The 12,039-nt window shown below is 44.9% G+C and overlaps 1 protein-coding gene across 1 annotated transcript in view; it reads left to right on the top strand.

The window, feature by feature from the left end:
* Nucleotides 1-11,719, top strand: part of FAM83F (family with sequence similarity 83 member F) — a 65,518-nt gene extending 53,799 nt beyond the window's left edge. Inside the window, exons 4-5 of the mRNA XM_029590163.1 lie at nt 2,672-3,405; nt 8,832-11,719. Coding sequence (XP_029446023.1) covers nt 2,672-3,405; nt 8,832-8,899 — 802 coding nt within the window. The 3' untranslated portion in view covers nt 8,900-11,719. The remainder of the gene's footprint in view (nt 1-2,671; nt 3,406-8,831) is intronic.
* Nucleotides 11,720-12,039: the final 320 nt, after the last annotated feature.

Genomic DNA, 12,039 nt, shown 5'->3' with positions numbered 1-12,039 from the left:
AGAAAATGTTTGATGTTTGTGCATCTCCTCTCCTTCAAGATATACATATTTAGATCCTTCAGCTTCTCCTCATCTCTTCTGAAACGGACCCTACACCAATTTGATCACCTTTCTCTGAACTGCTTCTATCCTGTCTCTATCTTTTTTTAAGATGCAGTCCCCAGAACTGAACACAGTACTCCAGGTGAGGCCTCACCAAGGACTTGTATCAGGGTATTAGCACCTCCTTTTTCTTACTTGTTATCCCCATATCTATGCAATCCAGCATCCTTCTGGCTTTAGCTATCCCCTTGTCACACTGCTTCACTACCTTCAGATCACCAGATTACCCCAAGGTCCCTCTCTTGGTCCATGCATACTAGTCTTTCACCCGTATCACATGCAGCTCTTTTGGCTTACCGCATCCCAAATGCATGACTGCACTTTTTAGCATTGAATCCAAGCTGCCAAATCTTCAACCACTCTTTAAGTTTTCTTAAATCATTTTTCATTCTCTCTACTCCTGCAGGCGTGTCCACTCTGTTGCAGATCTTAGTATCATCCTCAAAAAGACAGACTTTACCTTCTATCCCTTCCTTAATGAAGCTCACAAAGATATTGAACAGAACCGGTCCCAAAACCAGCCCCTGAGATAGTTCACTTAACATCATTCTCTCTTCAGTGTAGGTTCCATTTATTGTGATGAAGTCTCCTGTCCGTCAACCAGTTTGTAAGCCACTATGCTACCTTGGCTCCAACTCCCAAGTTTCTCATTTTTTTTTTCATGATCCTTCTATGCGGGACCATATCAAAAGCTTTGGTGAAATCCAAGTAAATCACATCGCGCGTGCTTCCTTGATCCAGTTCTCTTGTCACTCAATCAAAAAAGTCAATCATTTGTCTGACAGGACCTTCCTTGGTGAATCCATTTTGCCTTGGGTCCAGCAACCCACTGGACTGGAAATAATTCACTATCTTTTCCTTCAGCAGAGTCTCCATCAATTTTCCCACCACAAGGTGAGACTGACCAGCCTATAGTTTCCGGCCTCCTTTCTGCTACCACTCTTGTGAAGCGGGACCACAACCGTTCTTCTCTAGTCCTGCGGCCCCACTCCCATTTCCAGGGATCTATTGAACAAGTCTTTCAGCAGCCTGCCAGCACATCTCTGAGCTCCCTTAGTATCCTGGGATGTACCTCATCCGGCCCCATGGCCTTGTTTATGTTTAGTTTTCCTAGCTCCTCCCATACATTCTCTTCTGTAAATGAACTTGCATCTACCACACTTCTGTCCACGGTCTTGTCAATCAGCAACGGTCCTTCTCCAGGGTGGTCTTTAGTGAACACCGAAATTATATTTCTGCTGTTTCTTTGTCTTTTTCCATACACTGCTCCTTGTCCCCTTTCAATTTTGCTATACCATCTTAGGCCTTCCTCCTTTCTTTGATGTATCTGAAAAATGTTTTGTCACCTCACTTTACCTCTTTGGCAATCCTTTCTTCTGCTTGACCTTTTATTTTCCTGATTTTTCTTTATCTCCCTCAGTTTCACCAGATATTCTTCACTGGCTTCTTTTTTTTGGGGATCCTTTTTACTTCCTGAATGCTGTTCTTTTTGCTTTTATTTTTTTCAGCCACCTCCTTTGAGATCCAGATCGGTTTCTTTTTCCTTTTACATTTGTTTACTTTTGTAACATATAGATTTGTTGCCTTTGTAATACCTCCTTTTAATTTGGCCCACTGTTGTTCCACCTCACCCAATCTTCTAGTTCTTCCTCCAGGTAAGTCCTCATTTTGACAAAGTCAGTATTTTTGAAATTCAAACTCGAGTTTTAGCCAGTCAGGTTTTCAGGTTATCCACAATGAATATGCATAAGATGGAAGCAGTGCATGCAAATCTATTGTGGGCAAATCTATCTGATGCGTATTCTTTGTGGATATCCTGAAAACCTGGCTGGCTAGGTGTGCCCTGAGGTCTGGGTTGAGAAGCACTGTACTAGGCGCACAAGGTGGTTCTGCAGTTCTTCACAATCCACTGCTGTTTTAACGACTCAAAATAATTTTATACCTTTTGCTAATTTGGGCAGATCATTTAGAAATATGCTAAAAAACACAGGTCCCAGTTTTGAACATATTCACAGGGCCAGCATAGATGGGGAGGAATGGTGGCATAGGCTTCATCACTGAGCATGTATGCCCAAGGGAGGTAAGGAGAATGTGGGGAGAGAGGGTATATGTTACAGAGACCTGAGGGAAGAGGAAGGGGCTAGATGCTGGAGGGTGGTGGAAGGAAGCAGGGGAGAGGAGGCTATAGGAGGTGGGTATGAGACAGGTGGATGGATGTGGGGGGGGGATAGAGAACCCCCTGCCCCCTCTGCTCACTAGCAAAAATGATGTGCCCAAAAATAGGGCATATGTGCACATATCCCCAGAAAAAAATTAGAGGAAATATTGACTCAGCACCATTCATACTGAAAGCTGCTTTGTGCCTGTTTAATGCCTGAACAATAGGCTAGTGAGCAAGATGTTGTCAATACGTTATGTTACACTACAGCAATGCACACATTTACGATCCATTCAGATTTATTTACTGCAGAGTTTCTCTGTTTTACAATGCCAGTTGTATCACAGATGATCCAATATTTAGCTGAGTGAGGATTCTCACCTTGCCCTTTTTCTCTCTCTCCCATCCCAGATTAACGTGGAGCTCCTTGCGTATCGACCGGAACATCCTCACCCTAATGTTGGGGCAGAATGCCGAGATGTTTGACATTGAGTTCCGACAGCTCTACGCCGTCTCTGAAGAGGTGAACCTCTACAAAGAACTGAACATCCCAGATACCAGGCCCAGTCCCCGGCCAGGCTTCAGAGGACAGTCCCACGAAGGGCTGCATTACTCCTCCACTGTGGCCCGCAAACTCATCAATCCCAAGTACGCGCTGGTGGTAGGCAGTCTGCCTCGTCCCGGGGAGATGATGCGCTGGGGCTCGCCGAAGCCACAGCAGATGAGCATACAGAACGAGGAAGGAAAAGAAGAGGAGAGCGAGTCTGCAAGGCGGTTGGAGAAGTTTCTAAATGATCTTATCACGGTGAAACAGGAGCTGCCATTCATGACACCACTGCCAGACTTGTCACCACGGCACAGCAGTAAGGGCAAGGGGGCCTCCAAAAACTTTCTGAATTTAAAAATCAGCCCCAAAAAAGACCACAACAAAGATAATGAGGACACTCGGGTGAACCTGGAACGCAAATTTAGCAAGAAATTTGGCAGCGGCTTTTTCAGCCGGAGGAAACGTAACCCCCCTTTGAATGGTGAAGCTATCGTTGAAGGCGGTTTCGTAATGCTGAATAAAAATGACCCAGACCTCATCAGCCTCAGCCAAAGCACGATGAGTGGCCTAGCTTTTCGCAGCACTGAAAACATCTCAGGTGAGGACAGGATGTGGAGCGAGAGAGAATTGTCTGGGAGGTCAGCAGTATGAGATGGTTGATTGGTACTAACTTCCAGCCACTGCAATGGCTGCTGAAGTAGCCTCTTGGTGACAGCAAGAACCAGGGATTGCTGTAAAAGTGATAACTAGTAGTCTGTTACAGAGCTGCAGTCACTATAGAGAGACCATCTCCATCCCGCAGTCCCAACCACAAGAGGTCGTTGCAGCAATTGGCCTAGATACAAGTTTAAAAAAAACCGTAACAAACAAAACCTCTGACACTTCTAGAACATCCAAGGGTCCCATTGTCTTTGTCTATGCCACATCTATTGGTGGAGGTGAGAGAGGCTGAGAAGTTCCACCAGGCAGGTAGGCAGGCGTGCTCTATTTAAAAACACAAACAAAAAAACCCAGACAGACAAAGTTGTTCTTGCCCTTCTAGTTCCAGCCTCAAGTTATTGCCTTCTCTCCTCCACTATAGTGTTGGGGTACAGAGCGACTCTAGAGTTTAGATTCTTGTGAGAAATATTTACAAAATGACAAAGGATCAAAATAGTCACCATGTACATCTCAGAGAGCAATTGGAGCCCTCGCCCAGCTTTTCTGCTAATGGGTTTTAAATTATTCTTAGTTCTTTTCAGGTGTGATAACTTTTTTATTGAACCAGCATAAGAACTGTCCAAAAATGTTGGATAACTAAGGGAATGTTGGGGGTCATAGTGGGAGAGAGAGAGAGCTCTACTTTACTGGCTTATTGTTAGGGCTTCTGATTTTTTGGGCAATTTTAATTTGGCAACCTGCAGAGTCTGAGGGGGCTGTAGGCAGTGCCAACTTCTTTCAGCTGCTGCCATTTGCAGCAACAGCCATCTCCTCCTCCACTCTCTCACCCTTCTCAATTACCTTGTCCATGTTCTTTCATCCATCTTCTTGCCTTTTTCCCTCCCTAATTCTTGCCTACTACCCTCCTTAATCCTGTCTCCGCCCCCCTCCCTCCACCAGGGAATGCAGAGAGCACTAGCAGGTGCAGCGCAGCTGGGGGTAGGCTTAGCATGCACAATGTGCGCTTCTTATCCCAGTGGGTGCCCGTTTCCTCTACTCCCTGTGGTGCTGCTTTTTAAACCAGAAGTGCAATGTGGGGAAGAGGAAGCAGGCAGGCAGGCAGGCACACACCCATGGGGTTATGCATGCTTGCTGTTCCAGTGGTGCGGTGCTACCACACCCACAGTTCCACAAGACACCCACTCCCCACATTGTTTCCAATAGGGAGCAGACGAGCCTGTGAGTCTCTCAGAAGGTTCAGGAGGCATGGGCTGTCTGGTGGAGAATGTAAAAACACTGGGCATTGAAAGCCACTTACTTTATGGAGTCAAGGGGTCTGGTGTTTGGTGAGACAGTCCATTGTTTTGGTTAAAAGTTGGTGCTGGTGGTAGTTTTGTTTGTTTTTGATTTATTTGCTCTACCCTGAAGGAAAAAACCTTACAAAATTCAGTCTTATATCATTTCAGTGGAGTTTTTTATGACATGTCCTGGCATGTCTCTTAAGATACTTTTGAATGAAGCACAATTTTTTTTTATAGTCTCGGCATTATTGTAGCTAAGTGACTTTAGGAAATATCAGACTCCGAGGTCTGAAAGCGAGGCTATGTCTGGTTCCAGCAGCAACTCTTTTGTCTCTTGAGCTAAAGACATATTGGAGTCGACGCTAAAAGTAGCACTGAACACTATATTGCAGAATCTCTTTCACCATGGCAATTTAATGTCTTTAGATACTGTGACAGCATTGCAGCGCTACAGCTGACACAGGGCCTGATTTCATCAAGGTTTGGTCCTATGGAAGCAGAATGGGAGAAAAGCCTTGATGAATCAGGCACTATAGTCTTCCAGGAAGTATTGAGACATTGCACTAGCATCCTAGAAGTTGCAACTGGTTTCTTGTGGGTCGGTTTCACTGTGATCATGATACAGCTGTAAACGTAGATGATGGAGCGGGGAATGGTAGACACCATCATGGTAGCAAATTGTGTCACCGCGCATTGGTGCATGGCGCTATGAAGTTTGTCCTGGTGCCAGCCAGCGTAGCTGATGCTAGCTTTCTTTGCTGCCCCCTCCTATGTTGTTTTTTTTTTTAACACTTATTTTTTGTTTTTCCAGTAACTAACACACAGTGGAACCAGTCTGTCTCAGATTGTCCCTCGCACCATTCTCTTTCTCTGTCACATATAACCACCAATATGACCTCCCTAGCCCTTGCTCCTTCTCCCACAAACTGCTGTAATCCCGCCTTTCCAAGGTTGGTCACCTTCCCATTCCTGGGAGCTATGGGGCAACTCTTCCAGAATGGGGAACACTGTCTCTGTGGATGGGCTGGGGACAGGTTTCCCTGGCAGACCAAACGGGCTGAAGACATTCCCATTCAACTCGATCCATAAACTCCGATGTCCACTCTGCACTTCTGCTCCAAACAAGAAAATATTTATTTCAGAAGTATAAAACAGTTCTAGCAGAATCATCAGGTTTAAATCACAGTTCCCTTTCACAGTCCATTTTCTTAGCAAATGGGTCATTTCTCCAAAAGAATCACAGTCCCTAAAAAAAACAGCTCTTTCCCCAGCTGTTGCACCTGCACACTGGCTACTCCCAGAGTCTAAACGGCACCTGTTCACCTCCCCTGCATCTTCTCTCTTTGGATACTTCCAGAACCTCAGAGTCACCCGTTCAGACTTTTCCACAAGGTCTGTCTTCTTCCTGTATCTCACCCTCCCCTCCCCCAATGTCTCTTCACAATGTCTCTCTCTGTCATAAGACCCTAAGATGGTCCTGATTTTTTTTTTAATCTCCTCTCCTTCACTGAAAACACACCAACTGCTGTACTCTCACTTGTGAAAGCAGTTCCAGAGAATGTGCACCCCTGGTCCATTGGGCCAGGGCCGGTCCTGAGCTCTGTGCTGAAATAACTGGTACCTCTTCCCTTAGGTCTGTCCACAACACATTTCTTTAGTACAACTTCCAACCTTAAAACTTCTCTGTATTCCCACTGCAACACAACTCCTGCTGTACTCTTCCCTGCTCTGGGGAAAGCAGATGGGAGCTTTTTAGCTGACTTCCTTGTACTCTCGCACCAAAAAGCTCATCATTCCCCAAGTGTCACGTCTTTCACATTTGTAATCTTCACCCCAGATTTTTGTATAGCACCTCAGGATGAAGCACTAGATGTCCTTTCTCTAAACTCCAATTTGGCACGGACTCTCCAGGCTCCTCTCCTAGATTCCCTTCCTCAAAAACCAGCCATTCCATGCAGGAAACACGCTCTTTTATACCACTCCACCCAGGTACTGCCAATGGCTAAGCATCACTCTTATCACTCACTCATTGACACACACCTTATGGGGCTGACTCTTGAACAAAATGCTAGAACCTTCTCCATATTAAAGATTAAGGTAAACTTTTAATCTTAAAGCCACCCTCCCAGGGGCAAGGGCTACCACAACTCTTCTCCCCTGGAAGCCACCCACTTCTTGTAACCGCAGGATGAACCCTTGAAACCGAGACACTCCTATTGTAAAATATAGCAATGCATTCTTACATTTTCAGAAGTAAACATATATCCATTAAAAGCATAGCCTTTAAAAATAAAGGACTAGTGCACCATCTAGTGGTACCTGGGCCACACCGCCCTATGCTGTCTCTCTCTCTTTTGGTCTCACTTTTGCTCAGTTTTGGTCCCTGGTCCCTGTTCCCCACCAAAAGTTTTTATGACTCTGAACCCTGCAGAAAAATGACTCACTAACAAATTGATGCGCTAAAAACGTGCGTCCAGATTGGGAACACTTTTAACCCGCGCACAATCATCTCTCCTAGGCGCTTGCTGCAATAGGCAAATGATCTGCCGCACTAAAGAGGAGGCGCGAGGGATAAATTGTGCATCCCTAGCACATCCATGGCATTGGGCGCTCAGGAGAAGTGGCTGTGCGCGGGTCAGGGAAACGGACGCTCAGCCACAAGTTAGGGAAATGAACGCCTGTTTTCCTAACCTGACCGGAAACCGTTGGCCCAAAACCGTAAATTGTCCTAAATGCCCCTTCATGTTTAGGCCTCCATTTAAAACAAAACAGAAGGCAGACTGGTGTAGCACAGGACCAGATCATACATGGGCTAAAATGTCAGGCTTTACTTGTCACGTGGCACCTTTTTAGACTTCCAAAGGTAAAGCCTTAAACTCTTTGCAGAGTTTGATGTAAATCTCTGATGCTTTAAAGGAGATAGATGCCAAGGTCTTTTTCAATTCTTTATTGAAATGGGCTGTAATATTTTAGATATTACAGTCTCCACTTCAATAAAGAATTGAAAAAGACCTTGGCATCTATCTCCTTTGTTGTCCTAACGGCCTTTCTAGATCGCCTACCTTTTTGCTTCTTGGAATCTCTGATACTTCATCCATCACCAGTGTAAGTAATGGTGAATTGCTCCTTTGCATTTACCCCACAACTGCCCTGCGCCATTCTTCCACGCCCCACCTGCTTCTCAGCCACTCTTGATGCTCCCGCCCCTCCTCACCTTTAGAGGCTGCAAAATGTTGACATGTGCTCCATTCCCAAAGCTGCCCTTCTGCATGCCTCCCCCGCCACCCCTGCAGCTTGGTGTAAATTCAAATTTTAGAAAGCAAGCAAAGCGTGGGATGCACATACACACACTAACAGTGAAAAATTTCAGATATGTGGGTAGGGGCCGGGCCTGGGAGTGAGCGTGGGGGGAGTTTCTGTGTGATGTGAGAGAGATGCACTATCCTTTACTAGCTGCTTTGTTTTGGGGGGGGGGGGGGGGGGTTTCCTGGTCTTTGTCTGCATTTCTTGTTCTAGGATGTGTTCTCCCAAAAATTCACTTAATATTTCTGGTTTTAGAACTCATCCCACATATTCTCATTTTCTTTGTGTGCCAAATTTGACTTCCCATCCCTTCTTTATTTTGTTCATGGACAGACAAGGTGCACATTGGTATTTCCAACGTTGCATGTGTTGGAAAGCATAGAAAGACCAGGTTTTTCTTTTTCCTGAAAACCTCTGTAAAATGGCAAATAAAATTATGAATCATCTCTTAGATGGAAACTGCAATGATTTAAAAAAAATAAAAAAAAAAAAAATATATATATATAAATAAATAAATATTATACTGCATTTCCAGCAAGGCCAAAGTCCCTGACAGGAGGAGTTGCTTTACCGGGGTTGTCTTCTCTGGCCCTGGAGGGCCAGAAGAGAGGCCCAGGTTTGCAAGATATCCATCGTGAATCTTTATGATAATACTGCCTACATTTGGTTTTGTGAACCAGGTTAATCTGCATGCTTTGGTTATCCTGCTCTGATATTACTGCAGAGCCATAGTGTCACCACCTCTCTCCTGAAATCCCACTCTCCTCTTCTTCTCTGACAGGTAACCGAAGCCCAACTTCTGTGAAGAGCCTGAAGCCCAAAGGGTCGGAGAAGTGCACGGTGTCGTGAAGAGGGAGGCTGGATCCTCCGTGTGTTGAATGCTGCTGTGAGAGGACTAAAGAGAGCACATACTGCAACTTAACTCAATATTTATTTTTGTGGACTTTTTTTCTGGGTTTGTTTTTTTTTTGTTTTGGCCATTGGAAACTCAGGGAAAATGATTTTATTTTTTAGCACTTTAAAGAGGGGGGAGGGAACAGCTTTTTAAAATCATGTTGCCTTTAAAAATTACAAAAAGTGAACTGTAAATTTAAATTCTCACTCCCTTCTAAACATTTTCCTCCTCCGATGCTTTTTTTTTTTTTAATCATATTTTTATCTTTAGAATAATACATTCTTGCCACTTGTCCCTAGTCCTAGATAGGGGGGGCGAGAGGAGAGACTGCCCTGTGGATGATGTCCTGCTCTGGTTTTCACAGTCTGAAAGTAAAAGTACCAGGTCATCCCGTATGTGGTATTTTGCTATCCGAGACTACTTTGCTGGCCCAGCTCGTTTCTGTTACCCATCTGAATTTAGTAGGCTACTCCAATCCACGAGCCCCCCCTGTAATTAGTGGCAATGTTCTGTGTTTTGGGGTTTTTTTTATTTTGGTTTTTTTTTTAATAGAGTGGAGCCTGGTAGGCTGAGGTATATTTTTAAAGGACTAACTAGTAAAAAAAAAAAAAAAAAAGTAAAGTTGGAGTTGTAAGGACCTGTGCGCTCTCAAAAGCTCATTTAAGACATCCTTTTTCCTTTAAAAGGTGTTGTAACCTTCTACAATCCTGGCTTATCGCTAGAAGTAGTGCAGCCTGACTAGAATTAGACTAGACAGAGAGGGGTGAGGCGGATGCTGCAAAGGAACAGGGACCGGGAGCACCCCCCCCCCCCCCCCCGCCGTGCTGGCTCTTCGTGTGCAGTCAGACCGACCAGGTAACGTGAGAGAGGCCTTGGTTCCAGTCCCCTTTCCTGGGGTACAGGGCTGCATGCGTGATGCGGAAATGTGGGCAGAAGGTGGGACATTGCGGTGCCCTGGTGGTTAGAGCCTTGGGAAATTCTTCTCCTGGGATATAGGAGAGATGACAGCAGGAATGGAAAGCTCACCCCTCGTGCTCCCAGAGCCAAATGTAGATATCTGTACCAGATAATGAAGACTCGTGTGTGTGTCATCAAAAGGTGAAATTATCAGAGCAACTGTTCCTATTAAATATGAATTTCTAAAGAAAATCCGAGCAGAGAATTGCCTGTCCCAGCTGCACAACTTTAAACCAATGTCACAATGCAGAAAGCAATTAGGATATTCTGAGGGGCTAGGAAGCTTCTTGTCAGGTCTTCTAAATTGTGGAAAGCCTACTTTTTATCTCGGTTAGGAAAGCTGGCGCTGAAGAGTGAAACTAACTTTATTCTGTTCTAGATGAGGGGAAGGGCTGGTGTACTTTGCTCACTCTCTCAGTGTAAAGATTATTGTAATGCTGGATACGGGAAAGGCAGTGGTGATTTTCTGCCAGGGCCATCAACCTGGAACCTGTTGGAACTTTGCTTCTTTTCCCCCATTGTAGGTGGAGGCTGCCGCTGTCTCTGACCTTGAATGTTTTTGGCACTGATCTGGAGTCTTTTAAAACTTACTTCTTTTTCCTCATTGCAGCTGGCATGGAAGGGAGAAGGCCATCACTGACCCCCGACTCTGTATCTTTTTTTTTTTTTTAATGAAAAAATTACCACCGGGGAAAGGTTTACCTAATCTTAAGTGACTGTGAGCCAGGAATTATGTTAACATCCTGAAGGGATGAGAACAAGATTCTCCCTAATCCATGTACCCAGTGCATATATAAGAAAATTGAGTACAGCTGGAAAGCGAGGGATTTTTAAAGTGAATAAAATGTGATGCTGTTTGCACCTCCATCCTGGCATGAGGCCGTAATGATTTGAACAGTTGATTTAAGAAATTAATGTTCATCCTTGAATAGGATTTAGCAATCTGTGGTTTAGTAATCTGCTGCCCATCTTTTAGGGAAACGTGAGCTGCTGAAATAACCCTGACTGGCCTTGCATCTAAAGGGCTGATTGCCCTGGGACCCTGCTTAGACTTTCAGGCTGGCCCAGTGGCTGATCAGCAGTGCCCTGCTCTGTTCTTTGCAAGACCCTGCTTTGGTGACAGACCTCTGCTCCCCGGATCAGCTGGGAATGCTGCAGAAATAGCATTCGTGGTCCCCAAGGCGAGGCCGACTCCGTCATTGTGCACTGGCCACCCCTTGTGACTGGGTGAGGTAGGACGACACGTACGCTGAATTCCACAGGGAGCAGCGGCCTGTAGCCCCCCAGCCAAGACCTGTCACTACAATGGCCGGGCTGGAGGTGGGATTATAAAATCGAAGGAAACCCCAGGTAGTTTGGAATGAAAGTTGTTGGTGCCACAGCCCAAAGAGAGGCTGGTTCCAATTGAGCTGGAAATCCAAAAGAGCAGGAGGAAATAGCCAACATTTTCTAGTCTCTCAGTTTTTTCTGTTAACTTCAAACGATGGTTAGGATGGATTTGCTCCTTCTTCTGGGGTGGGTAATAGTCTGCTAGAGAGACCATTTATGTGGGTAAACAGCAGTTTACACAAATGAACTGTTTGAAAACCGCCCTCCCTCGCTCCATGAAACTTAACGAGTAGCAGATTCAAAACAAATCATAGAAAGTACTTTTTCACTCTGTGCACAATCAAGCTGTGGACTCTGTTGCCAGAGGGCGTGATGAAAGGCATTAGCATAATGGGGTTTAAAAGAGGTTTGTACAAGTTCCTGGAGGAAAAGTCCGTAACACATTATTAGCCAGGTAGACTTAAAAAAAAAAAAAAAGCCATTACTATCCCTCATAAGTAACAGGAATTAGATCTATTTTATGGGATCTGTCGGATACTTACATCCTGGATTGGCCCTTGGTCTGACCCAGCATGGCAACTTCTTATGTTCTAATGCGCTTTGTGGAACAAGGCGTGTACTTTATTAACTGCATTTAGAGGAGATGTTCCCAGGTGTATATTTAGGTTGGAGGAGAAAGGTGATGCACAATATAGATTGCACTTTCAAATCTACACTCAAAATAAATCAGGCGCAGACGTCCATGGTGCTTAATAGTAGTAGCAAATCTCAAATTGAAAGTACGTTCTGTTTCAAAATTGGTGCAGAG

Source organism: Rhinatrema bivittatum, chromosome 2, assembly GCF_901001135.1.
Source record: "Rhinatrema bivittatum chromosome 2, aRhiBiv1.1, whole genome shotgun sequence".
NCBI classification, from domain to species: Eukaryota; Metazoa; Chordata; class Amphibia; order Gymnophiona; family Rhinatrematidae; genus Rhinatrema; species Rhinatrema bivittatum.
The sequence above is the reverse complement of the archived record's forward strand: the minus strand, read 5'-3'. Positions and strand labels throughout refer to the sequence as shown.